Source organism: Rattus norvegicus, chromosome X (genome assembly GCF_021556685.1).
Source record: "Rattus norvegicus strain SHRSP/BbbUtx chromosome X, alternate assembly SHRSP_T2T, whole genome shotgun sequence".
NCBI classification, from domain to species: Eukaryota; Metazoa; Chordata; class Mammalia; order Rodentia; family Muridae; genus Rattus; species Rattus norvegicus.
In genome coordinates, this window is record NC_141554.1 from 124,408,564 (window position 1) to 124,432,206 (window position 23,643).

Genomic DNA, 23,643 nt, shown 5'->3' on the forward strand with positions numbered 1-23,643 from the left:
CGACAATGGGAGAAGAGGCCCTTGGTCCTGTGAAGGCTCGATGCCCCAGCGTAGGGGAATGCCAGGGCAGGGAGGTGGGAGTGGGTGGGCAGGTGGGTGGGGTAACACCCTCATAGAAGCAGGGGGAGGGTATGGAAGAGGGTGGTTCCAAGGGGGGTTTGGGGAGGGGAACCAGGAAAGGGAATAACATTTGAAATGTAAATTCAAAAAGTATCCAAAAGACATTATCTAATCCAACCCTTCCACCAACTCAGACATCCCATCCCAATCCATCTGATTTATTGGTGTTTGGCAGAAAATAATCATAACCCAACTCCATAAATTAATGATTTTTCCATCCACTTACTGTCAGTGTGTGCTTTTATTTTGGTTTAACCTAATTTTTGGCATATGTAGCCAAAAGCTGCTTTTCGTCATACAATCTTGTTTTTTCAGTGCTGGGATTGGAAGTCAAGAGCTTGCAAAATGCTACATCGGCCAATGAATGCCTTTACAGTATCTTTTAGCATCCAAATAGAGTTTTTTTTCTGACTGGCTAAAAGTATGCTTCTGTTTACTCTTAGTTCCCAGTACTAAAGGCTCCAAATTCTACAATCATCTAGGTTGACGACAACCAATTAAGGTAAACACAAATTAGACAACAGAGCTGTTAATATGATTACAATCAACTAACTTGCCAGTTGTTAATGGGTAGTATTTGGTTGGCAGATCTATACATACAAAACTAGTGGGCATGCATGCCCACTAGTGTGCCAACTGCCTTTTATTAATGCTAGACAGTTATAAAATAATATTGCATTGCATAAGCTCTGAATTTTTATTTAAAAAGGTACAGAGTTGGCTTCAATTAAAGAAGCTCTATTTTAATTTTCTTAAAATAACTGAACGTATCCAGAAACTATTATGTGTTTCTGAAACAATGCCTTCTATTATTTGTGAACTAAATGGGTGATTATTTGGTTTGTAAAACTGAATAAAAAATGTAAACTATGATGAAAGTCAAAAGCCAAGAATAGCAATTTCTTTTCCAAAGTACCCCTCTACTTCATCCCTGGAGTTGAGATATGGCACGAGATCACAGAACAAGAAAGTAAGTATATCTTTAATGGGTCAAACCTATTCCTGAGAATAGAACCAATATTCACCTTTCTTGATGTTGAATCGTGTGAAGACCTCCTTCTGGAGCTATTGGGTGTCCTGTCACTGGCAAAAAGATTTTCCAAGTCCTGAGAGACTTTCTCAGATCGGATGATAAGAGGGCTAATGCTGAGTCTCCGTGAGCGCAGGGATTGGATCTGTTAAAAGGGAGAATGGAAGAGTTTCAAACATGGGTGTTTCCATACGGTACTGGTATTCTGATGTTCTTTTGTTCCTTAACTGGTGAAAGAAGCCAAAAAGAAAAAAACGACATGCATACAAGTGTCATAATGAAATCTAGAATTATGTATAATAAATGCTACTAAGCACCGGGAGATGGCTCAGTAGGTAAAAATGCCCACCATGCAGAGATGAGGATCTGAGTTCAAATCTCTAAAACTCATGTAAAATTAAGATGGGTTACAGAAGCATCTGTAATCCCACTGCTTTGATGGCGAAATGTGGGTCAGAGATAAGAGAATCTCTGGAAATTTGCAGGTCAGGTTACCTGATGTATACAATAGAAAAACCGTAAAGAGACCCTGTCTGAAACAAAGGGGGTAAAAGGCAAGAATCAGTATCTGAGGTTGTGAGTTTGTCCTCTGACTCTTACTTCTACAAATGTGCCGTAAAGTATGCACACACTCACAATTGCGTGTGTGTGTGTGTGTATGTGTGTGTGTGTGTGTGTGTGTGTGAACAATGCCCATGAAGCCTCCATAGATTAATGTTAAAACTGAAGACACTGTGTGGTGTGTTAATTAATAATGGCCCTCATGACTTTTGAAGTGGGATAAATGCATTTTGCATTATGCTTTGACTACAAGCCTATGGGGACCAAGGAGTGGGATATGGTGGTGGTTTGAATAGGTTCAGCCCTCCTAGACTCATGTATGTGAATGCTTGGCCCATGGGGCATGGCATTAATAGGAGATGTGACCTTATTGGAATAGATGTAATTTTGTTGGAGGAAGTATGTCACTGTGGGGACAGGCTTTGAGGTCTTAAATGTTCAAGCTATGCCCAGCGTGAAATCACATCTCCTCCTTCTGCTGCCTATGGATCAAGATGTACAATTCTCAGCACCTCCAGCACCTTATCTGCCTGGATGCTGCCATGCTTCCTGCCTTGATTATTATGGACTAAAACCTCTGAAACTGTAAGGCAGCCCCCAAGAATGGCTCCACTGGCTCATATATTTGAATGCTTAGTTATCAGGGAGTGGAGATTATATATAGTCATATGTGTATATATGTATGTGTTGGGAATCGGTTCTAATGCTTTGTTTTAAATCAGCTTCCAAAAGCTGCTTCCAGATCTGAAGGTCCCTACCCCAGATGGCTTGGATTGGTAATAAATAATTTGCAGTACAGCCAATGGGGAGACGAGGTAGGACTTTTAGATTGTGGCAAGAGATGGAGGAGGAGGATAGTCATGACTCAGAGAAAAAGGGATGAGATTTAAGATCTGCAGGAGAGAAATCATCAAGCAGTTTGTGGGGGAAGGGAAAGCAGCCCTATGGGAGGGGGTGCTCAGAAGGTAACAGGGCAGCAAAGATAAAATATAGATTTAGAAAGTACTAAGACGGGGTTGGGGATTTAGCTCAGTGGTAGAGCGCTTGCCTAGGAAGCACAAGGCCCTGGGTTTGGTCCCCAGCTCCGAAAAAAAGAAAAACGAAGAAGAAAAAAGAAAGAAAGTACTAAGACAGGAATAACTGAGGGGGTGCTTGCTAGCCATGGGGAGGTTTAGAAGTGCCTAGCCACTGAGTATATATATATATATGAAAAATAGGCTCTGGAAGGAATTTCTTCCCTCCTTACATGTCTAATATATATTTAAACCAAAGATCAGCAAGCAATTTTGGTTTTTCTCTGGGTTTTAAACACTTTTGCCAATCCTCAAACAATGTCCAAAACTCCAAATTTTTATTTGATTAAAGTCAGTCTTGGTTTCCGTCTCTTCCAGCTTCTGTGTAGAAGTCTTGCTTCATTCTGCTCCTTATTTGAATTTTGCCCATGTATTTGAAGCCTAGTATTTACAGGGGCAAGCGAATCTTGAAGTTAGCATCTGGGGTTGATCCCCACACTACAACTGCTGTTCCTTTTGTTCCAGCAACTGTCTTGGCTGAGTCTTGACCTTGTTCATCTATTGTCTTCATATTATGAAGTTTGACTTTTCTAGAAATGTTAATGAAAATCTAGAGACCTAAGACTGGGTGTACAGTACTTCCTGAGCATGAATTCAATCTCCAGTATGAGATAAATAAATAGATTTAAAATTTTTTAATGTATTGTTATATCTTTAACTTTATTAAAAAAATTTTAGGGGATGCTTTTGGATGGAGGGTTGAATAATTTCAGACTAATGACAATGTTACATGATCCTCTTGATATGGATCGACATCTTTGATTTTATCTTTAACAAATATTGGATAAGCATCTAGAGTTTGTTACATCCAATCCTCTGAACGGGGCCTACAATACTTCACGAAACATGATTCTTTTTTCTTTTGAACTAATATCGCTTGCTTCTGTCTAAGGTTTTACATAGAGCCTCCAGATACTAGCCGGGGGGAAAATGGACACAGTGGAGGTTTGCCAACATTTTGCCCCTGGAAAACTCCTGGCCAGGGTCTCCAGTGCTCCCTTGTGACTACCAATCTAAGCCCAAATCAACTATTACTTCAATCAACCATCCCTAAGACCAGGAATAATGAGGAGGAGGAGGAGGAGGAGGAGGAGGAGGAGGAGGAGGAGGACGACGACGACGACGACGACGACGACGACGACGACGACGACGACGACGACGACAAATAACTTTCACGAAGGGATTATATTATACCAGGCAGTGAAAAATCTCTACAGTTCTTACAAAGTGATTGCTAAGTATCATGTCCATTATCTAAATGGAGAAAATGAGGTTTGAGAGATGTTGTGGCTGGCCAGTTGTAAGGCAAGTATTGGAAAGCTCTTGCCAAATTGACAGCTTGTGTTTTTAACCACTATTCACTCTAGTATCCTCTCCAGCATAAGTGCCACGGAAGTGGGGAGGTCCCATACTGAAGACCATCCATGTTCAGGAAGTAGAAAAGCAGCAACCAAAGCCAATGGTGTATTTGCTTCCTTAAGTAGAACTGCAGGGGGTGAGTTGGGTCTGAGTGCAGTAAGGAACCTGATTTCTACAGGGTTGGTTATGTAAACAATGAACTCAAGATCAGAAAGGTGCTAATAATATGCTATCACATTCTAACTGTTTCAAATCAAATAAAGAAAACGTCATCTAAGCAACCATGTTCCCAATACCGCATCAGGTGAATTCTGGAAGTGAATAAAATTGACTAAGCCCTAGTATTTCAGACACAACTGAATACGTGGATTTCTTCCCTCCCAATCTGTAGATGCTTGCCCTGGAGGGATTGCTCATTGATTAGGAGCATGTACTACTCTTGCACAGGACCCACATCAGGTGGCTCATAACAGTCTGTAACTCCCTCTGGTGGCTCCTTCACGAGTGTGCACATACCCCCACAAATATATTAATTTTTTTAATTTAAAAAAAGAACTCCACCCCATCAAGGGACCCACACACTGGGTAACCCTATACTTCCACCAGGTTCTATGGAGCACTGGATACCAGAACCCTTGATTCATTCTGTTCTGTTCATTGATGTGTGTGCTGTTTTGAGACAGGGCCTCCAACTATATCCCAGGGTATCTTGTGATTCACTATGTAGAAGAGGCAAGTCTTGAATATATGATCTCCTGACTCAGTGTCCTAAATGCTTATATTACAAGGAAGAGCCTCTGGGACCCTTACCACCAACTAACCTTCATTTAGTGCCATCATCTTGGCAATTAAAGGGAGTTTTCTACCCAAAGTTTAATCTGGTTATTGATGACCTATTACCACCTATCTTGTTTGGCTTTTTTCTTTCTTTCTTTTTTAAAAAACAAATTTTCTTTGTATAGCCCCAGCTGTCCTAGAAGTCAAGCTGTAGACTAAGCTGGCCTGAGCTCACAGAGAAGTGCCTCTGCCTCCCTCGTGCTGGGATTAAAGAGTGTGCCACCACTGCTGGACTCTTTTTTCCCCCAAAGTACAAGTTAGAGTTATCTGGGAAGAGAAACATCAGTGAAGAAAATGCTTCATCAGATTGCCTGTAGACAACTCTGGGAAATTGTCTTGAATGCTAATTGATAGAGAAGAGCCCAGCCCACTGTGGGTGGGGCCACCTCTAGGAGAGGAGGCCTGAGTGGATTAAGAAGCAGACTGAGCAAGCCATGGAAAGCAAGCCAGTAACCAGTTGTTCCCCTGTTCCCTCTGCTTCAGTTCCTGCCTTTAGTTCCTGCCCTGACTTCCCTCAGTGATGGACTGTTTACTTAGAAGTACAAGATGAAATAAACTCTCCCTCCCCCCACCTCCACGTTGCTTTTTTTATGCTCTTTATCACAGCAGTAGCAAACTAACTAATACAGCGCCCTCTGCTGTCCCTGGGCGTGTTTTGCAGGGGAAGGCCTAAAAAGGATGGGGCCCAATGTGTGAGCTATAGGCTCACTCTGGTCATTTAACAAAACTTGCCTTTGGACTATTTTCACCACCCCCTTCATCATGAAAAAGAAAGCTCCTAAACTGCTCCCCAGCAATCATCCCCCCAAATTAACTCTAGTTTTTAAACTGAATGTCCCTGCTACACGAGTTTCATTGTTTCTGGGTCTGAAAGAGGAGGGAAAGAGTACAGCGAGTAGGACCTAAGCTGCTGCTTACCAAATATAATAAACAACCTGTGGTACTTTTCGTGGCCACGAGGAAGCAAGGGGGTGTCACTACAGGCCTGCAGAAGCTGGTGTTGCTATTTTGGACTGAACAGCAGTAGAGGAGAATAGGTTTTCCCTAATGTACAGCAGGAAGACAACAGTCCACTACCACTAGGGGCCCCAAGCCACAGAGGCACATCCTCTGCTGATTTTTGCAGTGCTCTCTTCCCCACCCTTCAAGTTTAAAGCACCCAGCAGAATTTGCCCACAGTGCACAGACCACAGTCAGCCATGTGAAGTCTCTAACACGTGTCAGAAATAAACCCAACTTACTTTGGGCAAAATACAAAATTAAAATAGGGCCTTATGAGTGCGGCTGTGTCTGGAAAGCTAGGAAGAGTGAAAGCATCTTATAAAGTGGGGAAGAGCAGGCCTGTGGATTTTGAGGTTAACACACCTGAAATACATTTTTAAGTCAACAATGTACTAGCCTAGTGGCGCTGAATAATTTCTTTTAAAAACATTTATCACATGGATTTATGTTTATTTTATGTGCGTAAGCATTTTGCCTGCATGTAAGTCTGTGTTCCATGTCGCTGGTGCCAATGGAAGCCAGAAAAGGATAGTAAGTCCCCTGGAACTAGAGTTACAGATGATTATAGGCTATCATAAGGTATTGGGTATCAAACCTGGGTGCTCTAGCAGTGCATCTAGTGGTCTTAACCACTGAGCTATCTCTCCAGTCCCCTGAACAACTTCACTCAATCCTCATAAGCAAGTTTTTGAGGGAGATATTAAGACTGTACATTGTAGATGAGGAAAGGAAGGCTGAGAGAAGTTAAACAGCTAAAGCATGGTTTTCCACCAAGTAGGTTGAAGGACAAGAATTCAAGCAGACCTGTGTGGTGCTTTGAATGAAAATGGGACCTGTATGCCCGTAGAGAGCAGCACTATTAGGTGTGGCTTTATTGGAATAGATGCGCCCTTGCTGGAGGAAGTGTGTTGCTAAAGGTGGGCTTTGAGTCTCAGAAGCTCAAGCCAGACCTAGTGACTCACTGTCTTTTCCTGTTGCCTGCCGATCCAAATGGAGAACTCTCAGCTCCTCCAACACCATGTCTGTCTACATGCATCCATGCTTCCCAACAGTGTGAAAATGGACTAAACCTCTGAAACGGTAAGCCAGTCCCAATTAAATGCTGTCCTTTGTAAGAGTTGCTTTGGTCATGGTGTCTCTTCAGAGCAATAGAAACCCTTACTAAGACAGCAGTTGGTACCACGGACTGGGATACTGTTGTGATAATCCTGACCATGCTTTTGTTTGGAGGAATGTGAACTTTGGAGACTTTGGGTTAGAAAAGCATCTGAAATGCTTTAAATTGGGGCTTAATGGGCCACACTGGCAGAAGCATGGAAGACAGTGGTACTGGCATGATTTGAACTGTGGGGGGCCTGGCTTAAAGGCTTCAGAAGAGAAGAGAGTTGGTATGTTACTTAGAAATCATTCTTTTGATATTTTGTTGAAGACCGAGACCCATTTTGCCCTTGTCCAAAGAGTCTGCCTGAGACTAAATTGAAGAGTTATGGATTAACTGCTCTGGCGTAGGACATTTCTAAACAACCCAGCATTGCCTGTTTTGTGTGGCTACTGGAGGCCAGTCTTATGCAGATCTATACTGAAAAGGAGCAAGCTGGCTAAGGAAAAACACAAAGTGTACAGTTGGAGGAAAAGGGGGGGTGGGAGCACTAGAAAGTGTAAACAGATTAAAGAAAAGCCTGATGCTAAGTGGAATAAAGGGAGTGGTGACCTCTGAGCAAAACTCCACTCAGCTAAGCTTTGGGTTTAAGGCTAGCCTGGTCTATTGAGCAAGTTCCAGGACAGCCATGCTTAGGCAATGAAGGAAACCATCAAAACCAGAAAGCTGGTGACTGTAATCGAAAGAAGGAGTCGTGTTCCATCTCCAGCAAGCAGCAGAACTTGGCAGCTTTGGCCACATGGTTCTGGCTTTAGAGTTAAGAGCAGAAGAAAGGGGTTATGGAATCTCCCTCCAAGACCAAGGAAATCCACTGAGACCAGGCATGTGTGAGGGTGTCCCTGCATGGAAGCCTAGAGAGGCCATTGTGGGAAGAGGTGAAGGTGAAGCCTGGATTGCCTTGGAGATCCCAAGATGTTGGAGATGCCAGAGTCAAGAGATACATGCTGAGAAAAGCTGCTAACAGGAAGTGGAGCCAACAAAGCTGAAAGGAGTTGGAGATGTGAAGAGTACTTTGATATTAGACATGGAGATGACTTTGAAGTTTGACCAGCTGTTTTCCAGTCTTGCTTTGGTCCAGTATTTCCCCACTATGCTCCCTTCCCTACATTTTGAAACAGTAATGTATATCTTATGACATTATATATTGGAAGTATATGATCTGCTTTTTTTGATTTCACAGGAGATTACAGTTAAGAGATTGCATGGATCTCAGAAGAGACTTTAAACTTTGGACTTTTAAACAGTGATTATATGATAGAATATGGGGACCTTTGAAGTTGGACTACGATATGGCTACAAGCCTATGGGAGCCAGGGAATAAAATGATGTGGTTTGAATGAAAATGGCTCCCATAGGCCCCTAGGTAGCAGTACTCTTAGGAGGTGTGCCCTTGTTGGAGTACATGTGGCTTTTTTGGTGAAAGTGTGTCACTGGGGTCAAACTTTGAGGTCTCAGATGCTCAAGTCAGGCTCAGTGTCATTCTCTTCTTCCTGCTGCCTGTCAACCCAGGACCATGTTTGCCTGTACAAGTCATGTTTCCCACCCTGATGATGATGGACCAAACCACTGAACTATAAGCCAGTCCCAATTAAATGTTGTCCTTTATAAGAGCTGGCATGGTCACGGTGTTTCTTCACAGCAATAGAAACCCTAAGACCACCTGTCTATTTGTCTTACCCCACCATGTTACACATATCTCTATGGTATTACCTCAGTAAATTTGGAGCTTGAAGCCCAGGCTCCACTGCTGGAAGAATAGTGATCCCCAGATCCACTCAAACCTCCAAGGGCACTACTTCCTGAGACTCTAGGCAAAGTTCTGGAAATAGGAGATCTCTGTGGAGAGAAAGAAAACTTGGAGGGTTGGCATGCTACCAAATAAATACTCCAGTATCAAACTAATAAACTGTCCAGTATCAAAATAATAATGGTATCCCTGTGTGTGTTAAACAAATACTATGTGTTGACCATGTTACATAGTTAAATGTTACATAGTTAAATGCCTATTTATATTATTTGAGATTTAAGATAGTCTTGTGAGGTAGAATTAGTTAAGCAAGATCAAATTCATTCCTCTTTTGAGGGGGAGGGGGCAGGATAGAAGAATAGTGTTTAATCAGTCTGAGGTCAAGTTCATTGTTACCTTTAGTGATCTGCTTCTCTGGGGCTCTGGAGAAGAGTGTGGCTTGTCTAATGCTTTTTCAGGCTCAGGATCTGCACAGAAGACACTGTCGTGGGATATGGCCTTGGCTCCCATGCCACTCTTGGGCCTATGTGGAAAAGAAAAGTAAAAGCAGTGCAAAGGATTAATAATTGAAGGACAAGATATTTTCGTGAAATAGATACCATAGAAAGCTCAGAAGGATATAGAGATGCACGTGTGCTGACACAGAAAACCATCTCTGAGATGGAGAGTAAGAATCAAAACAAGAGTATAGGCCCATTCAACACACACACACACACACACACACACACACATATACACATATGCACCGACACACAGACACACATATATAGTTTATGTTCAACAAAATGACTGGGAAGTATCTGTCAAACTGTTAGTGGTGAGTCCCTCTGAAGAAGGGTCCTAAAGAAATTACAGGGATTTTCATTTTCTGCCTTGTGCTTTGGATTAATTTTAATGTTTAAAAATTATTTGTGTATGCTGGTCTTTGCTGTGGTTCATAGTCATCATAAAAGCAATGAGGAGTATATGGGAAGACTTGCATGGAGGAGAGAGAACAGGAAAATGATGTAATTATATCATAATCTCCAAAAATAAAAAAAAATAATTAGTTTGTATATATTTTATAGGCAAATTCTACTGAGATGGTTTAGTCATCGTAAAATTTGTCCGCATAGCATACAACTCCATAGTGACAATCTTGAGAAATGGAAAGATTATTAAAAATCCTTTACACTCAAATAGCCCTTGAGGGTTTTTATTTTGATTTGTTTTGAAATTATCAAGGATCTGCCCAAATACTATCTTTTCATTTTTACATCTATTTATTTATTTATTTATTTATTCATTCATTCATTCATTCATTTATGTATTGTGTGTGTGTCTATCTGTCTGTCTGCCTGCCTGCCTGCCTTCCTGTCTGTCTGTGTGTGTATATGCTTGCCCATTTATATAGGTCAGAGAGAACAACTTTGGGGAGTCAGCTCTCTCCTTTCCCCATGTAGGTCCCTAGAATTAAACTCAGGTTGTAAACTTAGCAGCAAGCAGCTTTACTCACTGAGCCATCTAACAGGCCCCACAATATAGGGGCTTTTCACTTAGTTGGTTTTTTCTCTTTGTTCCCAAGACCTTAAGGATATATCTATCCTATTTTCCAAAGCATCCTTACGCACCATTCATGTGTCAATGTTCAGGAAAATGTCTGGGCGGTATCTGTCGGATCACTTAGAAAGGTTTTCCAATTAGGAATGGGACCAGGTTGAAAGAACTTGGAGAAATGTTAGAAACAAAAAACAGCAAGTGGCTCGGAAGACACCCATGGGGACAAGGTAATATGTTTTTCAGCCATTTGACATGCAAGTGTGGATGCATGCCAATGCGACTAGGGAATGATGGGGATCTTTGTGTAAGAAACAAAGGAGTAGAAGGAGAGGAGACAGGAAAAGAGCACCAGCAGCAGGCTAGTGCAGCCGCACACAGGCCCTGGCTCCCTCTATTTTGCTGCGTCTCAAGTTGTCTCCAGGGGAGTTCATTCTAATCCTTGTTACCTGAACTTGCCACTATCTCATATTCAGGGAGGGTCTGAATCCTGACAGCCTCACAACAGGGCACTTGTTAGTCCTCTAGCCCAGCTACTTCAAGCACAGTTTCTTCTTTTTTCCCCTTTGTGATTACAAAAAAACAAAAATCTGTTCTTTTAAAATTTACATATTTATTTTATTCTTTGAGAATTTCATACAATATACTCTATATTCTTTCTTTTTCTTGTTAAAATATAATTACGTCATTTCCCCCTCCTCCATCTTCCCTGTAACCCCTCCATGTTCCACCTCGTCTCAAATTGATGACCCTTTTCTTTAATTGCTATTTATATATATATATATGAATAAGTATAAAAACATAACCCGATGAGACCATTTCCTGTTGTGTGTGCTTTCAGGTTGACTACTTGGGATTCAATAATCAAATAGTATTTACTCCCCCTCCCCCTCCCCCTTCCCCTCCAACTACTATTTTTTCCCACTTCTCCCTCTCTGCTTCATGTCCCCTTTTAAAGTTTACTTTCTTCACTTAGTGTTTCCAATATATACAAGGGTGTGGGGCCATCCACTGGGACACAGTTAAGCCACCAAAGGCCATAAGAAAACCGAGACTCTTCATAACCACCAACTGCCAATAGCTCCTCATTTAAGAGTAAAACCTCGGGGTTGGGGATTTAGCTCAGTGGTAGAGTGCTTGCCTAGCAAGCGCAAGGCCCTGGATTCGGTCCCCAGCTCCGGAAAGAAAAAAAAAAAGAAAAGAAAGAGTAGAACCTCATGGTCCCCTCCTCCATGCATGCTGGAATAGTGACTGCAAAGCCCTGTTTTTTACATTGCAACTTGCAATCCTGTATGGCTTTATGTACTTGGAAACATGCAATGATTAAAAAATAATTCAGAATCAATTGCATAGCAAATATGGGGTGCTTCTGGCAGGGTTCATCCATGTTATATTGTGAGCTTTCACTGTAACCTTGGCTCTGAATACATAACACATGTACTCTGCATACCAATGAGACACTTTGGGTTTTTTTTTCTACATGTATGGAAACATAATGGCTCAATTATAAGAAAGACAATATTTTCTTACTATCATACCTCAACATGGAAATATTAAACCATATATCTTTGGATTATACTGTGTTAAAATACTCGATTTTGTTTCTTTGTTGCATGAAACAGGGTCTCACCATGTACCCTTGGATAGCCTAGAACTTTCTGTATACACCAAACTGGTCTCAAACTCCGAAAGATCACCCTGCCTCTAGCTCTCAACTGCTGGTATTATAGACTTGGACCACCACCCCCAGCTGGCTATCAGTGTTAGCACTTGCGATGGTTTCAATATGCTTGGCCCTTAGGGAATGATACTGTTAGAAGTGTGGCCTTGTAGGTGGAAGTGTGTCACTCTGGGGGCTTTGAAACTCCGCCCAGTGTAAAAAAGCCATTATTCTCCTGTTTGCCTTCGGAACAAGATGTAGAACTCTCACCTCCTCCAGAGACATGGCTGCCTCCACTCTGCCATGCCTCCCACCATGATGATAATGGACTGAACCTCAGAACCAGTAAGCCAGCCCCAACTAAATGCTGTCTTTTTCATAAGAGTTGCCTTGGTCATGGTGTCTCTTTACAGCAATGGAATCCCTAAGAAATGGCTGATCAAAAGCCTTAACTCACTTCCAAACACCTGAGTGTCATTCTCCAAAGTTTTGGTCCTGTTATATTAAGCAAGGAACAAAAGCCAGGAGTGATCCTCAGGCTCTTAAGTTACACTTTATTTAACCTATGTTGCTCGCAAAACTACATCTCCCTCTTCACCTGCCTTGGGTGTTTCTCAACATTTCTCAATGTGGCAAATACAGCAGAGTTAATGGACCATTCTGAAGTGAGAGGTTACGGTCTTTGTAAAAAAAAAAAAAAAAAGGAGCCATTACCAACTTGAAGAAACAATGCACGCTAAAGCAGAGAGCCATTCCATCCCCCACCCCTCTGGTTCAGACATGCTGGTTATAGTCTTACTTTGAAACAATGTCCTACAATGGCATTGCTTGAAGGATGTGAAATAATCCCTTCTGTTGTTGTGAAATAGCCTTTGGCAAGTCCTCATGGTAGGTGCGCTCATTAAAGAACCATACGTACTTCAGTGTCATCATGTCATGGGAAGTGTTTGGGGGAGTATTGGGAGAGTCTTAGCATGGCAGAGCCTCAGAGGGTGACTAGAAGCACTAGTATGATCTGCGGCACCACTAGTTGTCTGCAGTTTAATGTCATGAGAATTGGTCTAAGGAGTGCTCCATAGAGGGTTCGGATACAGGGACACCTGGAGGTGCAGGATATCCCATAGAAAGAGAAATATGGTGCTTAAGTCAGAATATCACACATAAAGAATGTGAATGGGTGCGAGTGAGTGGCTGAGAAACAACCTTCCTCATATCTCTGTGACCACCTAGTGCCCTGAGGGGGGGATACAAGATGGAGTGAGCTTGTTAGCTTGTTTGTGTGCTTTTGCAGCAACAAAAGATTTTATGCTTAAGCTCTTGTATGTTAAAATGTTCTTCTTCTTGAGATTTTATTATCCAAGTCTGCAACTTAGGGGTGAGACAAGCATACTAGGCCAAAAGACTAAGCCTGTGCATGACATGGACCATTCCGATGTTATCAAATGGTTCACAAGCTTCTCATGAGCAGTAAGCCCAGCCCGGAGTCTGATTGTTCTCCTTGCTTGTGACTGTTGTATATCCAGCCCCAGCCCTGTAGGATGATGTCATTATGCAGGTGAAGGAAGGTGAAGATAGAACGAGGCCTGTCATTGGACAAGAAGGAAGGATGAGGGGAGAAGTTTTAGAGATGAGGAGGAGACTGGAGCGGGAGAGGGAGGCAGCCAAGAGAACATGGAGGCTGATGTTAAGATTCCACGCTGTACATTTACAGGTTGTTATGAATATCCTTAAGGGATGGATGTGTACAGGGCTTTGTATGACTAGGTGGGCAATTATATCCTATCAATTGGATCAGAAGTTACTGTGTTGTGTGTTCTTTCATGTGCAGATTTAATTGAATTCAAGAGAGTATGTGGTAGCTGGAGACACTGGACCACTGCACAATTGGGATGTGTGTGTCTGGCATGGTGGCAACCTGCCTTGGGAACTAGATGCGTAGGGAGATTGTTGCTCAGAAAGTAGCCATCGGCAGTGTAGGATAGGATGGGCAAAGCTGGCAAGAAGCTTTGCTGACTGAGACGAAGACATCCAACAGATGTCATGGGGCACTACGGTGCCAGATGTAGTTCGGGTTAAAAAAAAAAACAACATTTTTTATAATGTTATAGCAACACAGCCCCAGTCCCTGACCCCGTCTGGGCTTACATGGGCTCCATCACTTGCATTTCTAGAACTGGCTGCAGAGAAGACACACTAACACTGCTGCTGGAAAACCTTGGCTTTAGCATTGTTCCTTCTGAGACTTCTTCTGGTTCTTTCTTCTTCTTCTTGCCAAAAAAGCTCTTAAAGGCTTTAAACTTAGATTTCTTCTTTCCTGGAATCGAGAAATGGACGTGAGGCCACGTGTGATGGAGGAAGTAAAAGGAGAAGAGAGACAGAGCTGTAGTGGCAAGAAGAGGCTGGTGACTCCAGGTGCCTTGCAGATTTCGCCTCTGGTACCCGTCACACTATCCACTTGTGTGTGATACCCTTAGAAACTCGGTATGCAAGTGTCTGAATTGCAGTGGGAAGTCGCAAAACAGGCCATAGCTTGGGGTCATAAGGCAGTCTCAGGTCAAGCTAAACTCATAAGATAACCACTTGTTTGTCAATTTTGGTGACTGAGAAAGCTCGTCTGCATCCTTGTAACTTTTTGTTTTTCTATTTTATGTTGTTTGAATTTATTGGAAGGAAGGCACGGGATGTCACTATACAGAGCAGCTGGTCTTTTAAAATCCTCATTCGCCTGCCTCAGACTTCCCAATGCTGATATTACAGACCTGGGCAACTCACCCCTCAGGTATGGCTTTTATTCTTTTAAATGCTTAAATGTAGGAAATTGCTGGGGGGAGGCAGGTTCTTATTCTGTAGCCCAGGGTTCCTGCCTGTGTGGGATTGTAAGCTTGCGCTTCCACACTGCATTTGGCCTTCTTTTTTAATCTTTTAATTTCTCAAATCTAAGAAATTTTAAGGATTAAAAATGAAACAAAACAAAACAAAACAAAAAAAAAAAAAAACCCTGTAGCCCAAACTATCCAAACCTCTCTATCCTCCTGTCTCCACTCCCTTAGTGCTGTTAGTGTAGGCCTGTGCCACCACCCCGACCTGACTTTGTCCTTTAATGTTTTAATTTTGTAAATCCACTAAATTCTAAGGATTAAAAAAAAAACAGATCTCAAACTTTCAGTCCTCCTGCCTCCATACCACTACCTCTGCATTGTGTTTTAAACTTCTAATTTCTTAAATCTATAAAACTGTGGGGGTTTACAAAAATGGGGTATCACTGTGTGGTGGCAGCCTCACACTCTTGAGCCATCTGTCTCCAAAGCTAGGTTCTGGTATTACAGCCCATGCCACCACGCCAAGCCAAGCAGCAGTGCCTTCTCTTTTAATCTTCTAATTTTATTAGGCTATGAAATTAAGACTTTTTTAAAAGGTCTCAATATGTAGCCTAGGCTAGATTCATACACTTGACTCTCCTTCCCCCACAGCTCAAGTGCTGATATCACTGGGCCACCTACCAAGGCTTAACCTTGTCCTTTCATGCTAATTTCTTTAATCTAGGGAACTGTGTGTGTGTTTCTTTTCTAAAAAAAAAAAAAGCATCTCTATGTAGCTAGGCGTTTCTTAAACTCCATCTTCTGGCTTCTACACCTTCGGGACTAGTATTGTACACTTGTGCCACCATCCCAGGCTTGACCATCTCTAAATACTTTCAATGATTTAAGTTGATGACATTGTGGACATTAAAAGCAATAGGGTCTCACTCTGTAGCCTAGGCTGCCCTCAAATTTGGTATTCTCTTAACTCTACACCCAGAGTATATGTATAGCAAGCCTGTGATTCCCAGGCCTGACCTTATCTTTTACTTTTAATTTATTTTCTAAGAATTTCTGGTGGTTTAAAAAAAAACCTGAGTCTTACTCTATAGCCCAGGCTATCCTCAAACTTTTGATCTTTCTCCCACCATATCTGGTGTTTGGTATTGTAGGCCTGTGCTACCGCCCCAGGCTTGGCTATATTCTAGCACTGTAGGCCACCACTGCAGACTAGGCCTTCTCTTTTTAGCTTTTTTTTTTAAATAAGTCTTGGAAATTGTGGGGGTTTTTAAAAACTAAGGTCTCATACTGTAGCCCAGGTTAGCCTGGAACTCCCAGTTCTCTCTACATACCCTGATTGCTACTGGCATTGCTAGCCTATGCCACCACCCAGGTTAGATATTGTTATTTAAGTTTCTAGTTCTTAAAATCAAAGTTGTGAGGTCTTTTCTTTTAAAAAGTTTAAAAAAAAAAGACGGAGTCTCACTGTTTGGAATAGGCTAGCCTCAAACTCTTCATCCTCCTGCCTCCAACTCCAAGTGCTAGCTAGTATTCTAGGCCTTCATCACCAATCTTTTAATCTTCTAACTTCTTAAATCCATGAAACTGTGAAGTGTTTTGTTCAAAGATTTTGCTTTGTAGCCTAGGCTGGCCTCAAATTGTGGATCCACCTGTCTTCATACCAAGAGTATGGCATGCAAGTGGGTGCTACCACCCCAGATTTGACTTTCTTTTTTAATTTTTTTAAGGTCTTAAATCTAGGATATTATAGAGTTGAAAAGAAAACAGGGTTTCACTTCATAGATGAAGCTCCCACTATGCTCTGAGCACTGGGATTATAGGACTGAGTTAAATGTGTGCAATTCTAATTGCTAGAATCACATTTGCAGTTTGGGTCTAAAAAATATTTCCTTGCTAGCCCCTTGTAGGGAAATGCCCTCCCTGGTCTGCATTTTTTATCTTTTGGGTGTAGTGAAAACACTCCCACCATAGCCATTTTGAATCGGTCTCTAAAACCAACTTGAGCCAGTTTGAGCCTCTCTGAAACCAGTTTGAACCAGTCTGAGCTAGTCTGGGCCAGCGCCAACACACCATTCACAAATGGTCTGCCCTTGGAGAAGAGTTGGGCCAAGCAGGGAAGAATCTGCTACTTTTTAGACATTAGAGGCACTGCCATCTGCTTTCAAAATACAGAGCTTAGTGCCCCACTTGCTTCAAAATCCCAGAATGGGGGGCTGGGGATTTAGCTCAGTGGTAGAGCGCTTGCCTAGCAAGCGCAAGGTCCTGGGTTCGGTCCCCAGCTCCGAAAAATAGAAAAAAGAAAAAAAATCCCAGAATGGGAGACAGGAAAGCAAAGCTAGAGATTTCAGAGTTGCAAACCAGCTTCTTACAAACCAGCAAAGACAAGAGAGAAGCATCACAGCCAGTAGTTCCATTTGTAACAAAACGAGCAAACATGAAACAGCTGGGTGAACCTATTAAGAAATTGGTATCCAAAAACTGGTAAAGCTATGAAGCCACATTTGCCAAACGTACTCATGACGTGAACAGACAAAATCACACTGACACACTTTATCCTCCTAAATTAATAAGATGGTTTGTGTGTTAGCATTTCAATATGCACAGATTTCAAGTTTCATCTCGTTTTTCATTCTTTGAAGGGAAGTAACAGCTTGCTTCCCAGATTCAAAAATACTTTAAAGAATGCACATCACATCTCTTTCCACTAGGGGCACTAATGGATAAGAGACATTTCCATTGTACCATTGGGTGCTGTATGAGTATGGGGTTTGAATAGATTTGCTAGCAGAGATTTGGGGCAGCACAAAGAAATCAAACTGGCAAACATGGTGGGCCAGATGCTCACAGATCCTAAGCAGTGGCTTAGACAGTAACCAGTTGCTAAATACACACTTTTGAAAATCCCCAACCCCAATACACACTTTTGAAATCCTAATACAATCAAAGATGTTGGCCAGAGAGTGTCTCACCTCTCGAGTCTCTCATACTCTCTAGATGGTCGCCCCCCAGCTCCCACCCCCCAAGGCTGTTTATTTGCATTCATTCTCTTGACCCTCTGGGCTTCTCTCCTGTCCCCTCCCCCATATCTGATTCTGTTTCCCTTTCCCCTCCCCTCTCCTTCCCAAAGCCCTCCTTTCCTCTGCCTCCCATGATTATTTCATCGTCCCCCTACACCCCCTCCCGTCTAAGTGGGGTTGAAATCTCCTCACTTGGGCATTTCTGCTTGTTGTATCCTAGGTATTCTGGGGGTGATCTTAGCCAAAATGCCCAACATTGGGGAAAGGGAACTCGAAGAGTCCACCTCTAGTAGATAGACAGGGCCTCAAGAGGAAAGACAGGGTTACTAACCCACAGTCAAAATTCCTGAACCAGAATTGTTCCTGTCTAAAAGAACTGCAGGGACAAAAATGGAGGTCCAACTTGGGATCAATCTCATGGGGGGACACCAAGGCCTGGTACTACTATGCTATGATGTGCTTACAGTCAGTAGCCTGACATGTCTCTCCTCTGAGAGCCCCAACCAGCAGCTGACTGAGACAGAAGCAGATGCTTACACCAACCATTGGACTGAAGTCAGAGACCCCCCATGGTTGAATTAGGGGAAGGACTGAAGGAGTTGAAAGGATGAATGACCCCATAGGAAACCAGCAGACTCAACTAACCCAGATTCCAGGGAGCTCCCAGAGACTGAGCCACCAACCATGGGCTGATTGAAGGCCCTGGCACATATGTAGTAGAGGTCTGCCTGGTCTGGTCTCAGCGGGAGAAGACGTGCTTAATCCTCGAGAGCCTTGAGGCCCCAGGGAAGGGGAAGGCCTGGTGGTAGGGAGAGCACCCTCTCAGAGGCAAGGGGGAGGAGAAATGGGATGAGGAATTGTGGGAGAGAGGAGTGAGGGGGAGCAACAACTGGAATGTCAATAAATAAAATAATTTAAGAAAAAGATGGAGTTGGAGAGATGGCTCAGTGGTTAAGAACACTGACTGCTCTTCCAGAGGTCCTGGGTTCAATTCCATATCTGTAATGAGATCTGTTGCCCTCTTCTGCTGTGTCTAAAGAGAGCTACAGTGTATTTATAATAAATAAATCAATCTTTAAGGGGCTGGAGAGATAAATAAATAAATAAATCTTTAAGAGGCTGGAGAGATAGCTTAGTGGTTAAGAGCACTGACTGCTCTTCCAGAGGTCCTGAGTTCAAATCCCAGCAACTACATGGGGGCTCACAACCATCTATAATGAGATCTGATGCCCTCTTCTAGTGTGTCTGAAGACGGCGACAGTGTACTTATATAAATAAATAAATAAATAAATAAATAAATAAATCTTTAAGGGGCTGGAGAGATGGTTCATTGGTTAAAAGCACTGAATGCTCTTCCAGAGGTCCTGAGTTCAATTCCCAGCAACCTCATGGTGGTTCACAACCATCTGTAATGAGATCTGATGTCCTGTTCTGGTGTGTCTGAAGACGGCGACAGTGTACTTATATAAATAAATAAATAAATAAATAAATAAATAAATAAATAAATAAATAAATCTTTAAGGGGCTGGAGAGATGGTTCATTGGTTAAAAGCACTGACTGTTCTTCCAGAGGTCCTGAGTTCAATTCCCAGCAACCTCATGGTGGTTCACAACCATCTGTAATGAGATCTGATGCCCTCTTCTGGTGTGTCTGAAGACAGCTACAGTGTAGCCATATACATTAAATAAATCAATCTTTTTTTTAAAGTCTTGATGAAGGGTGGGGAGAGAGAAACATCTATTTCCTAGAATTTTCAAAAGATTACATTTTAGTTTTTTAGAACTAGCACTGACCAGAGAATAAAATGTCCATTTGGAGATGGAAGGGAGGAAAAGTTAGACATGTGTGTTTGTGTGTTTCCTAAGTAGCAAGGCAAAAGAACAAGGTTGTCGTTTTATAATATGCATTTTAAAGCTAGGTTCATCCCAGATAGAATGGATTGCCCATGTGCATGGTGCTATATGCCAGCAGTAGCAACACTTTCTTCACTGGATTTAGCTGGGATTTCTTCTAGAGGCTGTTTCATGGCACATGACACATTCATTATGGTCTTTGTTGTGTAGATGTTGAAAGTTGCTTGCTGTTTGGAAATTGGATTGAACATACAAATCAATGGCTTTGTTAGAGAAAGTCAGATAGCTGTCAGCATCCTGAGGTCAGCTATGTGCTCACTGGCCACAACAGCGACACCTTGTGGTGACATGAGTTATAGTTGTATAGGTGACATAATTGTTGCTAGGTATAAAGGTGAGTTTTTACTCCTATCTGCCTAATTACCTTTGTATTTTCAGTGGCTTCTGAAAACCAGCATTATATGGTTCATCTTCTGGAAATTTAAAAACAACCCTTACAAAAAGAAAACTTGAAAGGTTTTTTTTTTTTTATTAAGTTGAGTATTTCTTATATACATTTCGAGTGTTATTCCCTTTCCCGGTTTCCGGGCAAACATCCCCCTCCCCCCTCCCCTTCCTTATGGGTGTTCCCCTCCCCATCCTCCCCCCATTGCCGCCCTCCCCCCAACAGTCTAGTTCACTGGGGTTTCAGTCTTAGCAGGACCCAGGGCTTCCCCTTCCACTGGTGCTCTTACTAGGATATTCATTGCTACCTATGAGGTCAGAGTCCAGGGTCAGTCCATGTTTAGTCTTTAGGTAGTGGCTTAGTCCCTGGACTTGAAAGGTTTTTAAGGATATTTAAGAAATGGATATATTGGTGAATGAGTGGATGAACAAATGAATGAATGAGTGAGTGACGTGACTCCTCACCAAAGCAGACCTAATGATGTCATCAACTGACTGAGGTTGATGTCTACAGAAGAGGCAGCAGTGCAGAAGTCTTAATGAAGGACTGGAGAGATGGCTCAGTGGTTAAGAGCACTGACTGCTCTTCCAGAGGTCCTGAGTTCAAATCCCAGCAACCACATGGTGGCTCACAACCATCTGTAATGGGATCTGATGCCCTCTTCTGGTGTGTCTGAAGATAGCTACAGTGTAGCCATATACATTAAATAAATTATTTAATTTATTAAATAATTTATTAAATAATTAAATAAATAAATCTGGAGTTCCTAATAACTCTCTTGAGACCCTGCTAACTAAAGATCAAAGGCCTTCAAGGCTCCTCGGGCAAGCTCAGTATCCCATACCTCACATATTCAGTGAACTCAGACCTACAGGAAGCCAGGAGGAGGTTCCACTCTCCACCTTTCTAAATAGACAGTCTCTTGAGTTATACATGACTGAAGAAAACTCAACAGGCAAATGAAAAAAAAACAAGCCGATTAACTGTTACAGCTGGTTTTCAATGACAACTATTACTGTGTCTCATAGTTCCTTTTCTGAATGTGCTTTTAGAAATGGCGATGGGCATGGATCATACTAAAATTAAGTTACATGCATATATTAAAAACTTCACAATGAAACCTATTATTTTGTATAATTAATATACACTACTAATAAAAAAGGAAAACAATCAGTTTTTGCAATTTATAATTTATCTCTCCATTTCTATCATTCCACTCAGGTTCAGCTATCTCTCACGGATAGATGAACAACTTAGCTAATGGATGCATATTTGGGGAAGGTTTGCAAATGAGAATTATTTTAATTTAATATTTTTATTTTTAATTAGCATACAAAGTATTAGGTTTCATTATGGTGGTTTCAAATGACGTTTTGCTCTTGATTCTCCTCCCATTTCATCTCGCCATTCAATTGTCCCCACCCCCTTCCACTCCCAGCAGCTTCCTCCATTCTTCAACACCTCTTCCCCACCCCCACCTCATGGTCACCTTCCTGCAGTCACACCTACATACGCATAAACATTACAAGCTAGGATGGGCATATGAAGCCTTTCATAATCTGACTTTAGATGCCTGTGGTGACCTCTTCTTTCTATCCCCTTTACTCCTCATCACAAATCCCTCCCTTGGTTGAATCTGTCTGCAATGAAACCTTAGTGGAATCCATGACACTGTGATTCATTTTTTGGTTATTTCTGAATAAACAGAAATACCTTAATGAATAGAAACTTCTACAAAGGTTTCAGACCTTTCAGCTCCTCCCCCTCTCATGCCCCACCCTCCTTCATCCCTCCATCCTAAGCCTAGCAGCCTCCATTTTGTTTTCATGTCATGTGATTTCTATTATGTGATTTTTCCCCTACCCCACACCACACCTCCCTTAAGACCTCTTCCCCTGCCCCCTTCCCTTTCTAATGGTCTTTTTTTATAAGACTGAGTTCTTTTGCTTGATGGCCGTACACAGTAAATCTGGTTCTCGTCATTAAGGTTTCATTGGGTGACTTACCTTCCTCTGTGACTTCCAAACCTTCCATACTGCTGGACACTTCACTTAATGACTCAGCCATGATAGCTCACTAAAAAAATCCAGAACAAAACAGGGAAGATGAGTCCTTTGATATATAGGATACAAAAAAAAATCATTACACCTTGCTACTTATCCTTTAAACTATTCAAGAAAAGACATACAAACGCAATTGCCTGCTAAGGGTAGGCGTCATCTCTTTAAAAAATACAGTAATAATAATAGGCAAGTACATGGATACACAGGGTATCTTGCTTAGGGCTGGTGGGGAGAGAGTGTTGCCGGGAGTGATGGATGAGGAATCACTGGGACACTTGTGGCCATCTTTGTGAACATGGCAGCCCTTCCCAACATTCACACTGAGGGACAGGAAAACAAAGAAAAGGGGGTATTTTGACACCCCTGCCCCTCAGTGCCCCTATGAGAAGCAATTCTGTTTGACCCCAGAGTTCAGTCTAAAAATTTTCTTAAATACATGCCTCATTTCCTTCAACTAAATGCCCCGCGTACATCGCCACCAGGAACTACGCAATCAGACAGGATGGGTGGAACATCTCTCCTCCTCACCACATCGGCATTCACAATAAAATGAAAAGAGCTCCCCTTCGCTGCAAATCCTCTCCTGTTACCTTCCCTAAGTCTTGTTCGCACAAAATCTAAGCATTTTTTTCTACTTACTCTTTCTGTGGCTTCACTCAGAATTCTCTTGTGCTCTTCCCAGGAGAGCTCCAAACCACCTGTCTCCGTCCCCACAGCAGAACTGCTCTGGCCAAAGCCAGCCGTCCCACAGCTCCTCTATGCCTCCAGTCCCCCCTTTTAAAAAGGTTTGTATCAGTTTCTGTTCAGAACGGCACACGCCCCAATTTTCCTCTTTTCTTATTGGCTAGTCCTTCTCAGGCTGTTCTAATAGGCCATTGTCGTAGCCCTGATTTTGAAACATAGCTTTTGGGCCTTTGTCCTTGGCCCTCTTCTTTATCAACAATAACGTCCTGGTCCAGCAAATGTTAGAGCAGCACAATTGTAAGCCACATGCCCAATTAAAAACGCTCTGGTAACAACAGTTTAAAGAGCAACCCTGAAAATGGGCAAAATACATTTTATAAGGTATTTCATTGAATTCAATTTAAACAAAATATTATTTCACCATGGAATCACTATGAAATATTATTGGCCTGTTTTACATTTTTCTTGCCACACCTAACTGTCACATCAGTCACACTTGCCCCTTGCTCTGCTTAAACTCATTCACCAACTTTCTGCTGCTTGAAAGTCAAATGCCTTTTTATACACTCTGGAACCCCCTTGCTCCTCTGTCTCCCAAAAGCGCCCTATACTCCCATTCCCACACCGTAGTCTCCTAGAATCACGAGCCATTCCCAAAACGTACTGTTACTTTGCTT

The 23,643-nt window shown here is 42.2% G+C and overlaps 1 protein-coding gene across 4 annotated transcripts in view; it reads right to left on the reverse strand.

Moving 5' to 3' along the window:
• The window catches only part of Kiaa1210 (KIAA1210 homolog), a 50,476-nt gene extending 27,442 nt beyond the window's left edge, over window positions 1–23,034 (reverse strand). For 2 of the 4 annotated variants that reach the window (XM_087599326.1, NM_001446962.1), the window contains 6 exon segments: window positions 22,922–23,031; window positions 22,226–22,295; window positions 14,230–14,398; window positions 9,285–9,411; window positions 8,852–8,977; window positions 1,146–1,295 (listed from right to left, as the gene is read on the reverse strand). In XM_087599326.1, the coding sequence (XP_087455452.1) occupies window positions 1,146–1,295; window positions 8,852–8,977; window positions 9,285–9,411; window positions 14,230–14,398; window positions 22,226–22,286 (633 nt within the window). In that variant the 5' untranslated portion in view covers window positions 22,287–22,295; window positions 22,922–23,031. 4 annotated transcript variants of the gene reach the window in all.
• Window positions 23,035–23,643: the final 609 nt, after the last annotated feature.